At 39.9% G+C, this 20971-nt stretch overlaps 1 protein-coding gene across 26 annotated transcripts in view; it reads left to right on the top strand.

The window, feature by feature from the left end:
• Window positions 1–20971, top strand: part of PIP5K1B (phosphatidylinositol-4-phosphate 5-kinase type 1 beta) — a 521283-nt gene that overhangs the window by 381912 nt on the left and 118400 nt on the right. For all 26 annotated transcript variants that reach the window (XR_014057501.1, XR_014057490.1, XR_014057525.1 and 23 more), the window contains 4 exons: window positions 13436–13647; window positions 14987–15070; window positions 15193–15241; window positions 18210–18294. Coding sequence is in view for 19 of the 26 variants with exons in the window: in XM_081503676.1 (XP_081359802.1) it covers window positions 13436–13647; window positions 14987–15070; window positions 15193–15241; window positions 18210–18294 (430 nt within the window). In the remaining 7 variants the exon portion in view is untranslated. The remainder of the gene's footprint in view (window positions 1–13435; window positions 13648–14986; window positions 15071–15192; window positions 15242–18209; window positions 18295–20971) is intronic.

A 20971-nucleotide genomic window follows, 5' to 3' on the forward strand; every position in this document is an offset into this window, starting at 1 on the left:
TGGGGACTCAGGAGAGGTTCAGCTTCCCCAAGCCTGCAGAGCTTACATTGCTGGAGCCAGGTGTCCATGGTTCCAAACTCCAGCTTCTTTCATCTATGCATTCTCTGTAGTAGGAGTAATGGAGGAAAGTCTGTGGAAATGAAAGTGTTTAATTGATAACTTGGATGCAGACAGGATGGGCTGGAAGTGCCTGATAACTAGTTTTCTAGCTTTAACACAGAGCTGCTGAGGATTTGATGTAGGAGTTAAGAAAAGACTCCATCAAAATGGAGAACTTGGTTTGGACAGGGCAGTAAATTAATGAAGTGTCTCACAACCTACTTCAAGGAAGGAGGCAAAGAGGAACATAGTGCCAAGTGACTGAGAACCACAAAGTAAAATTAGTAATCCAAACATTTAATTTTGAAAGTTTAATGGAAAACATAATCAAGCCCATTGACACTTGCCAACTGTGTGCACGTGAAATCCTATTAAGTTAAAAGCAAAACTTCTTTCTGAGAAATGTGATGGTTTACAGTGGAGTTGATTGTTTTTCCAGTCTGGCAGAGAGGGAGATCAGGGACACAAAGTATGTCATTGAATCCTGTGCGGCAGCTTTTAAGAATCCTCATTAACTCCAGAATTGGAAGGATTATCGAGCCAGTAGGTTTTTTTGTAACCCTCACTTCAAACCAAGTGGAACATTATAAGAATTTCTACAGTAAAGAATAGAAATGGGACACTGAAAATATCCTCCTCAACTCCTTTTAAAACTCCTTTTTCTTCCTAAAAGAAATATGACCAAAGGATTAGAGAGCTCATCTATTTCCTGAGGTGTGGCAGTGGTGGTGCTGTATCTACCTAACTTGCGTTATAAGTAAATTGTCACATGTAAATAAATATAAATAATAATAATGCCCATTCAAGGAAGCTAAAGTCTTTGGGCTTTACGAAATAAATATAGTATGTGAGGGTTTCCTACTTTTGTGAGTAAAGAACCTACCTGTCTTTGATTTTGTTGATGACCCTAGGTCTAGAGGTGAAGTCAATGGAGGCCCCAGGTGGGAAGACTCACAGAGAATCTGAGGGCAGGGAGCAAAGGGAAGGAAACGTCCCCGCGACCATATCCTCCTCCACTGGGGAAATCCTGGGAAACCAGAGCACAGAGAGCAGGAAGAGGAAGCGGCCATGGAGGGGTAGGGGGCATGATGGTAACATCCCTGGCTTTGAAGATGTGTCTGGAAAGGTTATGAAGTTGGCCCGGGTGGATCTGGTGTGGATGCCAGGGTAAGTCTGTCACACAGATGACCATGTAAGTTAGAGTAGAGTTGTAAGTACTCAAGCCCAGGGAGACAGAGGGGCGGCAAACCCCAGCAACTAACAAAATGGAGTTAAGCTTCCATAGTTTAGGAGAAATTTCTGTAATCTGGTAAGAGACTGAGTTCCAGAGACTTAGGAAGTATTTGAGAGTTTTCAGGGCTTGGGAAAATGTTACAAAGTTTAAAAACTGGTTCAGAAATGTGCCCTGTGGAAACACTTTTAAAGGATGAAATCAGTTTGATTTTTATAGGGCTTTATTTTATTCATTCAGTATTCAGTGCACATTTACTCAAATACTCATATTCTGGAAAAATAGGGCTTCCTTGACTGTCTTGGGAAAGGCAGGGTACTTCTTGGGCCACACTTTGGTTCTAGTTCTTTCCCAAAAGACCAGAACTTACTGGCCTCTGAGAGGCTTTGGCTCATGTACACAGCTCTTCCTCCCTGTCCCCATCGGCCAGCACATTTTATATGCCTCCCCTCGCCTGCAAATGACTGTCCCTTTGATGTCACCAGTGTTCCTCCTTCGAAGACATTTTTTAATTGAGTGTTTCAACCCAGCAAGTATAACACTTCTCTCCTTGTTTCTGTTCCTCAAAATTCTACCCTGTACATTGTGAGATAGAAAATCTCCACGGGAGAATTTCTTCCTCCCCTCTTAAGAGTGAAATGGCCAAGGACAATCTGTTTTTAATGAATTTATTAAATTTCAACTTTTTATAAAAGATGGATTTGTGCATTTGTCTGCACATACACTTGGGGAAAAAATATTTTAAAAGGAATGCATAGTCCACTAGATGTATCAGTTGTCCTTAAGTAGTACGGATGCAGGGAGGTTAAAACCTCATCTTTATTTAAAATGTCCTCATCTACCCTGAAAGTGAGCCTGGCTGGAGTCTGATCTTGTTAACTTCCTCTCTTCATTTCTCCACATGAAGACCTCATTTTTAAACTTCACCTGTGTTCGATCAACTTCAGCTGTTCCAAAAACAAACCATTCTAGATGCCATCTCATTGTTTGCTGCATTTTCACCTGATAATCTGGCTTCAGATGATACGGACATTCTCTGTAGGTGGAGATTCATCAGCCTCTGATATTTCTGTTTATGAAAGAGCTATATAACTTTTTCTAGATTATTAGCAATTAGAGAAAATATGTCAACCACTTCATTCTCCAGGAGCAGAGAAAGCAGTGATTTGGGATTGCAGATTTACTTTCTCTACACTCAGATGTGTAGGAAAATTAGACTCTTAATTTTTCCATGACTACTCTTTTTTTTTCTTTTTTCATTTTTATTATTTCTTTGGCTGTGCCAGATCTTAGCTGTGACACCTGGGATCTTCAATGCTCATTGCTGCGTGTGGGATCTTTAGTTGTGGCATGCAAACTCTTAGTTGAGGCATGTGGGGTCTAGTTCCCTGACCAGGGATTGAACCCAGTCCCTTTGCATTGGGAGCGTAGAGTCTTAACCACTGGACAACCAGGGACCACTGGCTACTCTTGCTCACTAAAATCCACAGTCTTGTACTTACCAATTAATAATATTTGTCTCTTCAAGTTTAAACATTCGTGTCTGAATTTAAATAATAATCTTACTCAAAATTGAACTCCCTCTCAGGACTGGTATAGACTGACTTTTTATCACTCCATTTTGTTAGGTAAACACTATCAAAAATGTAGGGTGTAGATCACATCTTGACACAGAGACTAGAATATTGCACCAGAGCCCACCACTTACTATATTCTACTTTCACCTCAAACCATCACCCTCACGCTCTGTGGGATGTGGCACTGAGCTGCCATCTTGTACCTTCCTTAATTTTGACCATATCCATATATAGTTATTTCTTAACTAAAATGCCTCAAGACCCCAAAGAATTCATTTCTAGTGATGCCTCCCACAATCTGGGTTTCCTGTCACTTCTTAAAACTTACCCTATGGGTAGGTACTTATTGTTCTTCATAAACTGTAAGCTTTTCAGTACAAATGGTGACTTTCCCACGCCTGGGATTCTGCCTGCCCTGTGAAACCTTGAGTGATATCAGAGCTTGGTTTGGCTTGATTTCTCTGGCTTCAAACCATCACTGGAATCTCAGCTGACAAATCCTTCCTTCAGTTCAGTTCAGTTCAGTCGCTCAGTCGTGTCCGACTCTTTGCGACCCCATGAATTGCAGCACGCCAGGCTTCTCTGTCCATCACCAACTCCTGGAGTCTTCCTTACCTTCCTGCTAAATTAACTACATGTCATTCAACAAATAGTTTCGAATTCTTGCTCTGCGTAAGGCTCTGTGCTAAGTCTGTGGGAGAGAGAAAAGTGAATAGGGTATGGCCCTTGCCTCAAAGAAGCCTAGAATTTAAACCTTAAGGCCACACAATTGAGGTTTTATTTATTGTGGACAGATTCTCCCATTCTTCTTTGCTCTCTTTGTTTATTAAAGTGAAGAGGAGAGAGAAGAGGACTTCTTCCCTCTTTACTCAGAGACAGTTCACCACAAGGAGTGGACTGTAGTAGGCGGTGAGAAGGTGTCAGAAATTGCACCTCGTACATTGAAGTGGGCATGGAAACTTGGGCCACGAGTGGCCTCTGAGTCTCACTGGACAGCTTACCAACCCAGTTTCTCAGCTGTCCCACCACTTAAGCCACAGTGAAGCAAGTCACTTCTAGTGATGACAACTAGAAGATAGAATGGGAAGTACTTGACAGTTTTAATGTTACTTTTAAATATGTTTATAAAATAATTTATTAAGACATATTAATGTGTAAAATTAGTCTCTATAAAGAAAAGATCCATAATCCTCTAATATAGAAGTTGATGAATATATATGTATTCATTCATACATTCATATACATATTAATAGATTGATAATGGCTTTTAAAATGATAGATGACTATTTCTAGTGTTATAAGGTATGCTTCTATTTCTTTAAGCTTTTTAAGTGAGCAAAAAAGACCTTGTTACATGTTTATCATGATATTCTAAGTCACCACATTAGACACAGTGAAAAACCACATTATTGCCAGCACTAAATTAGAGACTGAATATTTATTTCAGTATGCTCTACCAGTCAAAATTGCTTGGCTTGTCACAGCCTGTTTTTTCTCTTTATCATATTAGCAAAGAACACTCTGAGCTGTATTGAGGAAATTAAATTTAAAAGACAACTTTCGGCTTTAACTGAACTTGCACATGTGGGTAATTCTGGGGCTATATTCCAAGGAGCCTACTTGGGGAGGAATGGTATACCCTTGCATTCATTTTACCCTAAGCCAGTGGGTCCAGGAGTGTCTACTTGCATAAAATCTTCAGGATACTGTTTTGTCTTACTGAATTAACATAAATATTTTTGCCAATCATTTTGCTCAAAGAATCCCTAGTTGCTAAAGACTCCTTTTTTAAAAAGTAACTACAACCTCTTCATCATACCTGTAGAAAATTAATAATTTTTACTAGTCAGTGTTCAAATTTCTAGTTGTATCAGGGGGAAAAAAAAACCTTTTTTTATAGTTTGGATCAAGGTTTAAATAGGGTCTACTGGTTAACCACTCGCCTTTACCCTGGTCATTTATTATTTCATTGATACTTGTTGAAGAAATTGGTTTATTCCATTGTCCAGATTCTACTGGTTATGTTTCCCATAATTTCTTTCAGTATACACCTCTTTCTCCTTTCATTTCCTGTAGGTTGGTTGTTGGATCTAGATGTTTGACCACTAACTAGATGCTTTAATTCATTAGCGGTTGTAAAATGGTGGTGTTCTTATTTTATCACACATTAGCTAGACTGCTCAAAGGATTTCTAAACAAGCGAGTGCCAAGCACATAGTTGCAGTTGTTCAGTTGCTGAGTTGTGGCCGACTCTTTGCAACCCCATGGACTGCAGCACGCCAGGCATCCCTGTCCTTCGCCATCTCCTTGAGTTTGCTCAAACTCATTTCCATTGAGTTGGTGATGCCATGCAACCATCTCATCCTCTGTCGTCCCCTTCTCCTCCTGCCTTCAGTCTTTCCCAGCATCAGGGTCTCTTCCAGGGAGTTGGCTCTTTGCATCAAGTGGCCAAAGTATTGGAGCTTCAGCTTCAGCATCAGTCCTTCCAATGAATATTCAGGATTAATTTCCTTTAGGATTGACTGGTTTGCTCTCCTTGCAGTCCAAGGGACTCTCAAGAGTCTTCTCCAACACCACAGTTCAAAAGCATCAATTCTTCAGTGCTCAGCCGCCTTTTTAGTCCAGCTCTCACATCCATACATGACTACTGGAAAAACCATAGCTTTGACTCTATGGACCGTTGTCAGCAAAGTAATGTCTCTGCTTTTTAATATGGTGTCTAGGTTTGTCATAGCTTTTCTTCCAAGGAGCAAGCATGTTTTCATTTCATGGCTACAGTTGCTGTCAAGCACATGATAGGTGCTCAATAAAATATTTAATGACTTGATTAATTTCCATAAGAGCCCCCCTGACATGGAAAATTATTAAAACTCTACTTGCCTAAAATCTGATTAAAGACCGTTTTTTTCCTCCTAGAATCATCATCCTTCTCCACTTTGCATAAAGCATGATTTACAGATGAATTCTATTATATTGCCCCTGTGGATTTCTCCTGGTGCTGGGAACCATTTTTTAAAAGATTCATTTATTTTTTGGCTGTAGTGAGTCTTCACTGCTGCACACGCACTTTCTCTAGTTGCAGCGAGAGGAGCATACTCGTTGCCATGTGCAGGCTTCTCTTTGCAGTGGTTTCTCTTGTTGTGGAGCATAGGCTGCAAGCTCACGGGCTTCAGTTGTTGCAGTGCAGGCTCAGTAGTTGTGCCTTGCTGGCTTAGTTGCTCTGCGGCATGTGGGATCGTCCCGGATGAGGGATCGAACTGGTGTCCCCTGCATTGCAAGGAAGATTCCTAACCACTGAACTGCAGGGAAGCCTGGGTACTGTTTTTAAAATGGAGCCATTTTTCAGCAGTCTTTTGGACTTACCTGATTATCATCCTTTCTCAGTCTTGTGCCAACTTAACCTCACATATCTTACAGATTGGAAGAGCAGAGAAATAGAGGACAGGAAAGCTAAGGAAACTCTGAAATGTGTCTCAGAACAGAGCCTCCAACCTAAACTCAGCACCAAGCACTCTTGGATGCTTAATGGGTCTTTAAAGTTGACTCAGCCTGTGACATGCTCTTTTTGCAAAGGCTTCCTTAAAAGAAATGTGATACCCTTACCAGATTCCAAGCTCAGCCTAGTTGATAGAAAACAAGCTTGCCTTTTATCTGCCATTTAGTTGTGTGCCTACAAAACAGTAAATTAAGAAGTCTTTAAATAACAGCTTTATTTTTGTCCTTGACAAAGTGGATATAAATACCTCTGGTGTGGGAAGGTTTGAAAATACTGTAGGCTATTATCTTTATTTTTTTTTCTGACAACATAGAGCACAGAATCACAGTAAATGCTTTCAGGGCTGAAGATTTTTCACAAGCATTGTAACTGTGAAGCACAATATCCAAGTTCTTATATTGGAGATATTAATGTAAGATGTATTGCTATACATTCTTTGCTGCCAAATATTTTGTTTTTCCCTTTTTCACATGGAAAGCAGTATAAAAATGCATATTTCTGCTTTGATGAGAGTGCAAGCAGGGAGCACAAAGTACAACAAGTCTTTGGTGAGTGGAGCAGACTTATATGTATGATAGGAAAAGCATAGATAAATAGATAGTTGTATTTTATTCCATAGAGGGGTACTAGTAATGTGCTTGTGTTTTCAGAGGGGAGATGTGTTCTGATATTTTGTGTAGCTCATGAGTCTAGTCTTTGTGGAGGCAAGAATTGAGATAGGCTTTGAAAAACCAGTAAGGTTTGAAATAAGGACCTTTAAGAAGAAACAGCCTGGCGTATTTAGGGGTAATTATGGGATTTCAGTTTGACTAGCCTGGGAGGTGTCTCCAGACAGGTGTTAAATAGCAGATGTTGGCTGGGGCCACAGTAGCAAGGACCTCAGTGTCACCTGAGCAATGGTGAGAGACCGCAGGCTTTGAGGAAGGATGTGAGGTGACCTGGTCAAGTGAAGGGGTCAAGAATGAATCAGAAAAAGAAAGGGAAGTTGAAATCAAAGTATTAGCAAGGAGGATGATTTTTATTATAGAAGCTGCAGGATTAGGAAACTTAATGAAAGGGAAAGGAATCGTGGAGTCCAAAATCCACATTAGGATGATTTCAGAGAAAAAGTGAGAAAGAAGAGTTGGAGGTTGCACAAAGCTGGTGTTCTGTGACAACCTAGAGGGGTGGGATGGGGAGGGAGGTGGGAGGAAGGTTCAAGAAGGAACAGACACATGTATATCTATGGCTGATTCATGTTGATGCATGGCAGAAACCATCACAATATTGTAAAGTAATTATCCTCCAATTAAAAATTAAATTAAAAAAAAAAGTTTGGAGTTGCAGCAGGACAGTGTACAGAAATGTCCAGCAGAAGGCCATGGGAAATATACAGGACTGGAACTAAGGCATTAAGTTCAGGTTAAAGATAGTGTGTTAGGAATTGTCTGTGGACCAATGATAGTTGGAATCAACCCCTAAAATATTCTTAAGTCTATACGTGTCTCCCTCGAGCTCCCCTGCTGCTATGTCATTCAAGTACTATCATTTCTTACCTGCTCTATTGCTACTTTCCCATAGTTAAAAGTAGGTCACCCTTTTGTGGGGTATCTCCACAGCAGCCTTATTTTTCCTTCCAGGCCTTACTTCAACCTCTGGTGCAAAGCTTGTGTAATTTTGAGGATGGTACAGTTGTCTATTTTACTTACCCCTGAAGATCTGGCAACTTCCGTGGGGCCTGGCACAGACTAGACACTCAACTTATTTTTTCCAGGGTACTAAATGAATGTCACTGTAGAAAAGTAGAAAAAGAAGAGTTGAAGAGGGAAATCGGGTGAATATTCTTAGTACCTAGAGGAAAACACTGGGAAAAATAAATAAGAAGGCAAAGAACCAAGAGAAGGTGGGCCCTATAGCTAAGGATGAATAGAGATTCCAGTGGGGGTGGTTTATTCTACAGGTGGTGGAGAGCAAGGGCAGTAAGAAGAACTAGCATATACTGGATGCTTTCTGTATGTCATGACTGTCCTAGGACTTCACATGGATGAACTAATCTTCACACTAACTCTGGGAGGTAGGTGTCCCTATTATTTCTATTTGATGAACGAGGATACCAGGCCCAGAGAGGTTACATACTCTGCTCAAAAACAAACCAGTGGGGGAACCATGAGTCAAACCAGGCCACCTGACTCTCAGGCATGGAGTCTTCTTCACCATACAGTCATTCTGGCTCCATCTAGCTGAGGAGCAGAAAACAGTATGCAGCGGGCTAAGGGCTATGGCACAGAGGATGGAAAAGGAAAAAGAACACCCCTCTTTCTGACCTTTATCTATGAAAAGAGCATAGGGGTGCCTGCCATTCTAAGCTGTGACATCTCCCATGTTAGGTCACCAAGTCTACAGAGATTGTGTGTGAATGAGAGCACCCCTGATGCAACGCCAGCCATGAGAGCCCAGAGGATATGCTTTATCTTAGAAAAAGTAGTTTTGAGCATGTCTTCAGGATAGTGTAGCAGCTGCTTTGATGTTGGCATTTTTTTTTTTTTTACCACATTCCAATATTATTACTGACTTAAAATAGTCCTTGAGAAAGAAGAGAAAAAATAATCTGCCTCTAAGGATAAAAAAACACTGTGGTATTTCAACTTACTTTCAGTTTTGCATATGTCTATGAATCCTTCCTGCTTTCTCTTTTTCACAGGTGAGGGAGTAAGGTCTGGCCCAAGCTGGATGGGAAAACACCTGTGTTTGCCTTGCAGCTGTTTTGCAAAGCAAATGCACAGGTACAGGATCCACCAGCAACAGTGAGGTCAGGCTGACATTCTGGAGGAAAAAGCGTGCACCTGAGTGACAGACTAGACTGGTGTCTGTCGTGTTGCAGGATGTTGCACCCTCTTAACACTCACACATTTAGGTTCTGGCAGATTTATTGATTCCTTTCATTAACGATTTGGGAAGATATGAATAACAACTATTTTGTTCCTAATTGATCAAATCTGCTGTGCACGTGACTAAAATCTGTTCCCAGAATTTTTCATTGCACAAGTTTGGAAATTTCATTTAAAGTATGTGTCTATATATTTATCTTTTTCTTTCTTAACATTTGTTATGGATGGTGACTTTCCCTAAGCCCAAATCCAATTATCATGCTCAGATTTCCACACAATAAGAAGAGAATTTATCTTTTTTTTTTTTTTTAAGACTTTCACTTGGAAAGTAGAAACTTGGCCTCTTGAGGACAATCCAGACCCTTCAGGGATGCTGACAATCCAATTAAAAAGTACAGAGAAATCTAATCTCTGTCTCAAATTTATTTATAGCTTTTTCTTGGTTAATTCTCTCTCAGTTTTGGCATGTATGTTTTTTTTAATAAACCCAGCCTGATATTTGACCACATAAAGCAGTGAAATTGCTTCTTGCTTTGTCCAGTAGTTAAAGTTGGACCACAGCCTGATTTCACATCACTTATAAAATATACATGTTCTCTGTGGCCTGTCCTTGAGCAAGAAAGGAGACTACAAGTACAGATAAAACAGTTGTTTGAATAGTGTATTAAACAATTATTGTAAGAAACTTTAAGAAAAATTATTGTATAAAAAAAAGCTTATTTATAAGCAGAATTAATACTTGGGTGCTTTGCAGAGAAAAATGAAACAAATATGATGGTGTCCAGGAGTGCCTTTCAGTTTTCACTCTGGAGGCCTGTGAGGAACGTGTACAACATTGTCCTGGAGACTGACTAGAATTTGCTCTTGAAGCCAGATCACTGCTTTGGGGGAAACATGTACCAATGGACACTTGGGGCTGTACAGAGCACAAGGCTGTGATTCTCACCCACTGAACACAGGACTGTTCCCTCAGGCAGATTGCGAGGCCATTATTTTATAGCCCATTGACCAGAATTGCTGTGTCAGCCGACCTTTTCCTGTTGAACATCCACGCAGTGCTCCTGGGTACCATGAACCCAGAACTTCTAAAGGAAGTGGGACACACCAAAGGGATACTAGCAAGCAGGCTGGAAGTGCAGTCATACTTTTGTTGGCTTTTTATGAATATCTGTTTTCAGAAGTATAACCCCAAGGTGTCTGCTTCCAGCTGACACCTCACATGTGAGCAATGAGTTGTAACCATGATGATAACTAACAATGAACTGAGAACTTTGTTTGTGTTAGGAATTTCTCTAAACATCTTACCTGCATTACCGTACTTAGTTTTCACAAGCACCCTGTGCAGTAGCTAATGTTATTGCCACCATTTTTACTGAGTAAGAAACTGAAGCCTGGGGAGGTGACATAATCTACCTGGGGTCACAGCGTTTGTGCACTGTATCCTGCGTGTCCATCTCCAACATTCTTTCTAAGAAGGGACATGCCAGCACTGATACATGAGAGCAGGAAAACCGTGATGATTGTGCAGGGTCGCACTGCCTCTGGATGGGCACTATTCCCAAGCCTTTCTTTCAGGGTGGTGGGGAATTGGAAAGACTAAGATCCATCTATGCTTGTTTCTGTCTGAAGAAAGCATCCAATGTCTGTTAGTGTTTTCTTCTAAGAGGCTGGGTCCTTGGCAACCCTGACGCAGGCCTGTCTTCCCCAGCTTCGTCTTGTATTCCAGAGGGGCAAGGCGTGGGTGCGCCTCCACAGGGAACCAGCCAGTGGGTCTAAGGCCGCAGTGCTGGGTCAGTGGTGAGGAGCTTTTCCTGTTGCCCTTCCTTCTTCCTCCAATCTTGGAGTCCCTCCTCCTCAGGTTGGGGAAACAGGTTCCACTTTGCTGTCAGGCCACTCTGTGGTATCCTGGCTTAGAAAGTTCCAGGGTCTATACTGCTTAAATAATAAGATTCTACTCTTATCTCTTGCCTGCCTCCTTCTGAAAGGATTCGACTCAGTTTACTGAAAGGTAAACGGTGAGCACTCAGGATTAAGTAATACTTCCAACCTACTTAAAGTTTCCTCATTGCCAACAAAGATATGTAAGACCTAGGAATAACCATATTTTCCAAAGGCCATACATGTCATAGTTCACAAAAATGAAACGTGAAAGTTGCTCAGTCGTGTCCAACTCTTTGTGACCCCATGGACTATACAGTCCATGGAATTCTCCAGGCCAGAATATTGGAGTGGGTAGCCTTTCCCTTCCCCAGGGGACCTTCCCAACCCAGGGACAGAACCCAGGCCTCCCTCATCGCAGGTGGATTTTTTACCAGCTGAACCACACAAGGGAAGCCCACAAAAAGTAGTTCACAAAGCCTACCATTAAATGGCATCTAGTAAGTGGCAGCCACAAGTATTTGACTCCTCAGGCCTGACCCCTCTTTGTTGTGCTTTTAGTCATTCAGTCGTGTCCGACTCTTCGTGACCCCGTGGACTGTAGCCCGCCAGGCTCCTCCGTCCATGGGGTTTCCCAGGTGCGAGATACTGGAATGGGTTACCATTTCCTTCTCCAGGAGATCTTCCCAACCCAGGGCTCAAACCTGTGTCGCTTGTATTGGCAGACGGGTTTTTTACCACTGAGCCACCAGGGAAGCCCCGACCGCTCTTTAGTACGTCGTAAGTGTCTGATCAAAAGCAGTTGACTGAGGGAGAAGGAGAAGCGTAAGATACACTGCATACGTATTCAATCCCTGGTTAAACAATGATCTAGAGACTCTGATCTCCAAAGGCATTTCCTAACTAGGGTACAGGGATACATTGTCATATTGGTTCCGGGGTAGCTATTCGCCATCAGGCTGTTCTTTCTAGGCTGTTTTGATTTCCTGAGCAGCTTTGTGTGAGAAATGCCAGGTGTCAAAAAAATCTGTTGTCGAGGACAATCATAGACAAACCACTAGGAAAAAAAACTTCATTGTATAAGAGTGAATATCCCATTTTCCTGAACTCCCCCTGAACACTCGTCCTCAGTTGAAGGGTCCTGAATATCGGACTTACCCACACTCAGGAGCTATGTTGCTGCCCGCCTCACGTCTCGACCATGTCTCCATTTTGTTTTTTTTCCTATCTCCTTTGTCTGGCTACATCAAGCTACTTTTAATTCCTTCTCTTCCCCACTGTTTGCTGAGTGGATAATTAAACAGTAAGTCCTATTCTTTGTTGAGACCATATGTTTAAAACAAGACTTCCTACAGGAAACCGATGGTAACTTTGAAAGACAAGCTTTGAAAAGGGGGCCCCTGAACTTTAGGAAGATGAAGGTTTTGAAAACAGAATTCAGGTAAAAGCCCATTCCAGCTGAGTCTTCATGCTCATGAGGGTACAGGTTTTTAGAGACCGTTGATTGTTGGTTTCTGTCCTCTAGTACTTAATATGCTAGAGTGGACCGCCTGGGTTCAGATCCCAGCAGTGCCACTTTTGAGCTGTATGGTACGGAGCAAATTACTTTCTGTGTGTGTCTCAATTTTTTTCATCTGTGGAACAGAGACAATAATAGCACCTAGCTCAAAGAGTTGTGAGGGCTGAATCAAAATGAACCACTTAGCACCTGGACTCATGGAAAGTATTCAATAAATGCTTAGTAAAACGTTCATGGAGTGCTAAAGAAAGATGTACTTACTCGGCTGCTGCTGCTGCTAAGTCGCTTCAGTCGTGTCCGACTCTGTGCGACCCCATAGACGGCAGCCCACCAGGCTCCTCCGTCCCTGGGATTCTCCAGGCAAGAATACTGGAGTGGGTTGCCATTTCCTTCTCCAGTGCATGAAAGGGAAAAGTGAAAGTGAAGTCGCTCAGTCGTGTCCGACTCTTAGCGACCCCATGGACTGTAGCCTACCAGGCTCCTCCGTCCAAGGGATTTTCCAAGCAAGAGTACTGGAGTGGGGTGCCATTGCCTTCTCTGGTACTTACTCTAGATTTGTATAAAAATATCATCTTGGAACCATGGTGACAATGGTTACTGCACTTGACCTAATAATAAGCTCCAATGTTTTTACTTTGATTTTTCTTCTGTCAGCCACCCCCTGGGAGGGAAGCGGGAGCTGCTTGTCTGCGTATCTCTCTGATCCTGGGCAGATGAGAATTATAAGCCATTGGAGTGATGGGCCTCCTGGTTCTTTTTCTTACTCAGGTGCTGGAAAGCTTCAAGATCATGGACTATAGCCTTTTGCTGGGAATCCACATCTTGGACCATACCCTCAAAGAAAAAGAAGAGGAAATTTCCCAAAATGTGCCTGATGCTAAGCGGCCTGGGACGCAAAAGGTTCTCTACTCAACAGCAATGGAATCCATCCAGGGTCCAGGGAAATCGGGAGACGGAATCATCACAGAGAACCCAGACACGTAAGTGCAGCCGTCTGCCCACATACTCCTTGATCATGGCAGCCGATGTCATTGGGTAATTAAATGTAATCACATTCCCTTCATGGTGGCTCTTTAGGAATAGATTCCTTCCTGGCACTAAAATGGATCAAGCCAGCCTAATTTCCTCTCATCCACGGATAACTGGATGAATGGCAGTTTTTTGAGTCGTTATGCTTTCACCCACATGGTTTCTTTTTTCAAATGGCTCCATAATTTAACAATTGCTAAAAATGTTTTTATTCCTATTTACTACATATTCAAAACATCCTTCACAAACGGGGGGGGGTATACTTTGAATTTGAATAAGCATGCATTTAAGCAAATACTTGCTAGAAGTGATGTCTGCAATTCAGAGCTTTTTATCTGTGTAAGAGGATTCTGTTTTCCTAGTCCTACATCCTGACAGATGTGATCACTTGCTTCAGCCAGATATGCAGCACTAGTTTGCATGTACAAAGTGCTTATTGACTAACAGAAACAGTTACAACCAAAGAAAATTATTGAATTGGTTGACTATATCACGTGTGTGTACTAGCCAATCAAAAAGACTGAAAGAAAGAAAGACATTTTCCTTGACTATAAGTGCCTGTCTTGTAAGCTTCTCCAACAGTGACTAAACCACAGACATATTTTACTTTTAGGAAGGAAATTCATACATACTCATGTTTTTAATCCTTCCTATAAATCTAAATGTCCAATAATTGATTAAACAAATTATTCTATGTCAGCATACTGAAGTACTACACAGTACTACACAATAGCATACTGAAGTACACAGCCATTAAAAGTACATTAATATTGAATATGAAGAAATGTTCATCATTTAGCAAGTGAAAAATTCAGGTTAATAAAACATGGTAAGTAATAACTTATGCAGATGAATAAATACAGAGGAAAGATGTTGATAGTGGTTATCTTTGCATCCTTGGAATGGATTCTTTATATATATTTTCCTTTGTGCTCACCTATATTTTATTTAAAAATCTCACAGTAAACATATAAAAGTGTTGCATTTTTGATTGGCAATATTTTGAAATACTTTAAAAATTCTTGCTCATGGTTTTAAAGTCAGAATAATTTTTAATTGAATTCTTCCCATCCAACTCTTCAGAACTGACAACTATGGTATTATTCTCCTTCTTGGGAAGTACATCTTTCTTGATTCCCAGGAAGACTTTAGCTGATGCCAAAAAAAAAAAATAAAGATGAGAGTCCAAGATTTTTAAAGACTAACCATTTTCATTTACAGTTTATTTATTGGAAATGATTTTTAACTTCCTGTTCACATAAAATGATTTCTCTTTTGCTCTGTTCACAGAATGGGAGGCATTCCAGCTAAAAGCCATAAGGGAGAAAAGCTACTTTTATTTATGGGCATTATTGACATTCTGCAATCATATAGGTAAAAAATTTGGGGAAATAGTCTTTTATTATTTCAAAATAAATCAATGAAAGTTCTGAGAATTCGCCAAATGGGGTTGATTTTACATTCTTACTTTTATTTTTCTGTATGTTTACATTTAGGTTAATGAAGAAGTTGGAACATTCCTGGAAAGCTCTTGTTTATGATGGGGTGAGTGATTTATCATGCTCCTTGTTAAACTGGATTATTTTTCTGATTTCTCAGAGACCTCAAAGTATGTCTAGGAAGCTGTGTCACTTGAAAAGGAGAGGAAACAAAGATCTCTATAAACTCAGAATCTCAGGCTTAGCAGATCAGTTCAAATCTAAGAATAAAGACAACATAAATGTGAATAGCTCTTCAAATAGAGGCCATCCAGGTGGGTGAACAGGTAGAGGCCAGGAAAACAAAATGATGTCTTATTTTGATGTGTAATCTAAAGGACCCAATTAGGAGATGATGAGAAAAAGCAAAAGGCTTTCCATAGGCACTGGAAAGACCAGTAGGACAGTTGAAGTTCTCCCAAGACTAAGCTTCAGAGGGGTTTGAACCTGAATTTGATGGTGGACAGCTATAGGCTGGAACCCTACATTTAAACCATGTTACTAACCATGTGACCCAGACACATTGCTTGCTTCTCATCTCTTAGTGTAGTTTCCCATTTATAGCAGGAAGCTAGTAATAGTACCTATACCTCAGAATATTTCCCTGGTGGCATAGTGGTAAAAATTTCGCCTCCAAGCAGGAGATGCAGGTTCAATCCCTAGGTTGGAAAGATCATCTGGAGGAGGAAATGGCAACCCACTACAGTATTCTTGCCTGGAAAATTCCACAGACACAGGAGCCTGGCAGAGTGTCTGACGTAACCTAGTGCATGCACTACTATGCTACCTGCCTCATAGGCTGACGTGAGGGTTAAGTTAAATAATGCCTTTTGGTGTTCAACACAATACATAACAGATAATAAGGACTTGGGAAGGGAAAACTTTTAAATTGTGTTGGATTTAAATATAACAAAAGTTGACTGATATATAAGAATGTCTTTTGGACCCAGAAATGGCATGACTGAAGAAAACAATTATCAAAGAGCAGCCTGTCTACACACACACACACACAACTTCCTATCTAGAAGTTAAATTTGAACTTCCTGCCGCTTGACAGAACATTTATGGCCTCAGCCTCACTCAGTTAATAACTCAGAGTGACACTTCCAAAGATTATATTGGTCAAAGATTTGCTCACATATTTTTTTAAGATGTTAGCAGATGCTTTCCTTTGAAAAAAAGGTAAATTATAGATGCTATTCTTTTCCTTTCTTGGAAAAGAACACTCACTCTCTCAGTTCTGTGGAAGATTGGTAATAACCTCTCAGCATGTCAGATCTGCATTTTGTCCACAGGCTAAGGAAATGACCTTTGTCAAAATGCACGTTTAAACAACAGGTTCACAGATTTGTTTCTGAGAATCAAACTTAGGCTTCTTATTCAAATCAAAGATTCTTTTCTAAGAAAAGGCCAAGGTGGAAGGTTAATTTTTTTCCTTCTGGCTGAGAAAAGTACCAACTATATAATGCCTTAAACATGGAAGGGAGAGTAAACACTCACTTTTGTTCTCCTCCTGTTTATTGACAGTTTCAATTCCCTATTACCAAATGAGACTTCTGCCCTAAATGGTCTACTCCTCTATTGGTCAGATACTTCTAAGGAGCCCCTACCTTTATTGAAATAAAATGTGTCTTCTGTTTTTCAGTGTCCTTTTTTTTTTAAAGAAAATCTCTGTGATTATATATTTATGTAACTATAAGCAATAGTTAAGATTTTTTTTTTTTTTTGTCTTTTTACAATTGTTCCTCTCCTTTAAACAACGCTTCCTCATACCAAAAAAAGCCACAGTTTAACCTCACTTAGAAGGCAAGGGCTGACTCAGTCATCTTACATCTTATGTATTTCTAAATGACTGCACTTGTGAATCCATGTCCACTTCCAGCAGAAACTGACAGAACACTGGGGAGAGTGCATGTCAGACCAGTGGGAAGTTTTCCATCACATCTGCAGGATCACTGATAGTCTAGAGAACATTATCACTTGGCAGAGGATTCCTCCATGCTGTGTCCTTCATAAAACGCTGACTACAGAATTCTCTTATGCCTCATGTAACACCCAATTTCACAGATGAAAAGACTGAGGCGCTGAGATACTGTCTTTACCCAGGATCACAGAGCTCTTTAAAATTAGAGCTAACACGAGAACCGGGTCTCTGGATTCTGGTCCAATGTGTATTTCTTCTTCCAAACCCACTGCAGATGATATTATCTAACTGTAAATTTTTAGAAGTTTCCCTGTTGGAATCCCTGAACTTCAAATCAAAATGGAACACTAAATAAGCAAATTTACTATTTTTAGGAATGTCTATCTCAGATAGCAAATAAATGACTACTGAATAAATATATAGAATTAGCTCCTTCATCTATCTTCTTTCCTGGACTTGTGATAAAATGCCCCCTCAGTCCTAAAGACTCCTACCAAGCATGAGAGAATTGAGCTAATGATTTAATTCAATTCAACTATATTTAATTAGTAGTTAATTGAACATAACAGGAGTCATCAGTCAGCCTTGTCTCCTAGGAATCTTCATGGTGTCTACATACCTTATTACTGGAAAGTGAAACCAGCAAACTTTTTTTTGCTATCTCACCCTTATATTAGGGTTGTTTTGCTTGTTTATGTCCCAGTTTTGTTCTGACTGAAAGTGATTATGTCTTTGTTCCAGATGATGCTTGAGGCACTGGTTGCCTATATTTTAAAAAAATGGAATTTAAAAGCCCCTTGTGGTGGACAGTGGATCAAGGATTAGCTGTTTGGGTTTATAAAGCAGAGTCTTTGCTATCTCAGCCCTGCCCCTCTTCATGATCTGTTTCACCATGAGTATCTGGAATCTTTACTCAGATTGATCCTTGTGCTCTTTGCCTCAGCCCGGCTCCTGTGCACACAGCCAACAGATATCACTCATGTATAGCTCTTAACATCCACACCTTCTGGTTAAGGACATTGGCTAACAGAGAGCCAGTTGCACAGAGCTTTCTTCTGGCTCGAAACAAACTGTGAGAGGTAAACCTGTGGTACCTGATTTATCTTTTCAGGACACTGTTTCGGTTCATAGACCCAGCTTTTATGCAGACAGATTTCTAAAGTTTATGAATTCCAGAGTTTTCAAGAAAATTCAAGGTAAGATTTTTATGAATTTCTTTTTTTTTTTTAACCTTTAGCACTTACTGACTGGCTTCACTTTGTAAGATTTTTATTGAAAGAATTTGAACTATTTATCTCCCCAAAGCAGTAATCAGTAATTGTTAAGTATCTTAGCTAGGTGCTTATTGATGCCATAATCATTAGAGTCCAATTTTGTGCTGGAAAAAATTATAAACCATATAATATATTGGCTAAATACATTATGGTATAATTAAATAATGGGATAATATGAAACAAAAATGGTGTATTAAAAGCACATTTAGTCCTTATAGCTTCATTCACATGTATATAGTTATTGGCCTGCATACCTAAATGGACAAGAAAATTCTAGTGGGGTATATAAAAGTGTAGTTAGTCTCATGGAATATTCTCCAGAATAGACCATATGTGAGTCCTCAAAATATATTTCAATAAATTTTAAAAGATTGAAGTCATGTGAAGTATCTTTTCTGATCACAACAGAATAAATAAAGAACAAAAACTAGAAAATTCACAAATATGTGAAAATTAACACATGCTCACATATTCAGAAATGTGTGAAAATTAAACAACCACCAATGGGTCAAAGAAAAAAGCACAGAGAAGTTAGAAAAAAACTTAAAGATAAATGGAAATGAAAATACGCATTCCAAAAAATTATCAGTTCAGTCTCTCAGTCATGTCCAACTCTTTGCAACCCCATGGACTGCAGCACACCAGCCTTCTCTGTCCATCACCAACTCCTGGAGCTTACTCAAACTCATGTCCATTGAGTTGGTGATGCCATCCAACCATCTCATCCTCTGTCGTCCCCTTCTCCTCCTGCCTTCAATCTTTCCCAGCATCAGGGTCTTTTCCAATGAGTCAGCTCTTCACATCAGGTGGCCAAAGAATTGGAGTTTCAGCTTCAGCATCAGTCCTTCCAATGAATATTCAGGACTGATTTCCTCCAGGATGGACTGGTTGGATCTCCTTGCAGTCCAAGGGACTCTCAAGAGTCTTCTCCAACACCACAGTTCAAAAGCATCAATTCTTCAGCGCTCAGCTTTCTTTAGAGTCTAATTCTCACATCCACACATGACTACTGGAAAAACCATGGCTTTGACCAGACAGACCTTTGTTGGCAAAGTAATGTCTCTGCTTTTTAATATGGTGTCTAGGTTTGTCATGGCTCTTCTTCTAAGGAGCATCTTTTAATTTCATGGCTTTAGTCACCATCTGCAGTGAGTTTGGAGCCCAAGAAAATCAACTGTGCATCGTTTTCATTGTTTCCCCATCTATTTGCCATGAAGTGATGGGACTGGATGCCACGATCTTAGTGTTTTTGAATGTTGAGTTTTAAGCCAGCTTTTTCACTTTCCAAAAACTTACAGGATGCTGCAAAGTCAGTCCTGAGAGAGAAATATATAGCTATAAATGCCTGCTTTCAAAAAGAAGAAAGATCACAAATCAGTACCCTAACTTTAAACCATAAGGAATCAAAAAAGGAAAAGCAGACTAAACCCAAAGTTAACAATGGTTATTCTGACCCAGGAGATTGTGTGGTATTTTCTTTTTCTTTACATCAGAATTTATTAAATTTTCTACAACAGGTGTGTATAATTTATGTAGAAATGTTTTTAACTATATTAAAAGAAAAAAAAAGGATTGTTCCTTATGTTATCATTTAGGTATTTTGTGGTCCAATTTCGTAATAATTTAAAGTGAAACTTGCTCAGTCATGTCTGACTGTTTGCAACTCCATGTACTATATAGTCCATGGAATTCTCCAAACCAGAATACTGGAGTGGGTAGCCGTTCCCTTCTCCCAGAGATCTTCCCAACCCAAAGATTGAATCCAGGTCTCCCACATTGCAGGCGGATTCTTTACCAGCTGAGCTACAAGGGAAGCCCCATAACAATTTAGCCATACACAAAAAGCTGAAAAAGTGGAAAATTCGTATTTTTTATTTATATAAGACAGATTTTTTTTTTATAATATTTGTTGGAGTTTTTTGTTAATGAAAGTGAAGCACTTTCTTTTTTAAGGCTTTTTCCCCCTAATGTTACACATAGCATTCACATAATGTTGCATATAACATTATGTAAATTTAAGGTATAAAATGTGATGATATGATACATATATATATTGTAAAATGATTATCACAGGTTACTTTGTACCTTCACCATCCTATATAATTACCAATTGTGATTGTGTATGTGTATCATGAGACTATTTAAGACCTACCCTCTTAGCAACTTTCCAGTGGATAAGACAGAATTGTTAACTGTAGTCACCATGCTGTATATTAGATTTCTAAGACTTATTCATCTCACGAAATGCAAGTTGGTGCCCTTTGACCAATATATCCCCATTTCACCCACCTGTCAGCCCCAAGTAACAATTCTTCTATTCTCTGTATCTATGAGTTCAACTTCTTTAGCACATGTAAATGAGATTATATAGTATTTGATCAATTTACATTCCCACCAACAGTGTACCAGGGTTCCCTTTTCTCCATATCCTGGCAATGCTTGTTATTTGTTGTATTTTTGATAATAGCCATTCTGACAGGTATTAGGTAATTATGGTTTTGATTTGCATTTCCATAATGATTGGTAATGTTGCATATCTTTTCATGCACCTGTTGGCCATCTGTATGTCTTCTTTGAAAAATGTCTATTCGGGACATTT

Source organism: Giraffa tippelskirchi, chromosome 1 (assembly GCF_054371585.1).
Source record: "Giraffa tippelskirchi isolate mGirTip1 chromosome 1, T2T-mGirTip1v1.2.pri, whole genome shotgun sequence".
Taxonomy (NCBI): Eukaryota; Metazoa; Chordata; class Mammalia; order Artiodactyla; family Giraffidae; genus Giraffa; species Giraffa tippelskirchi.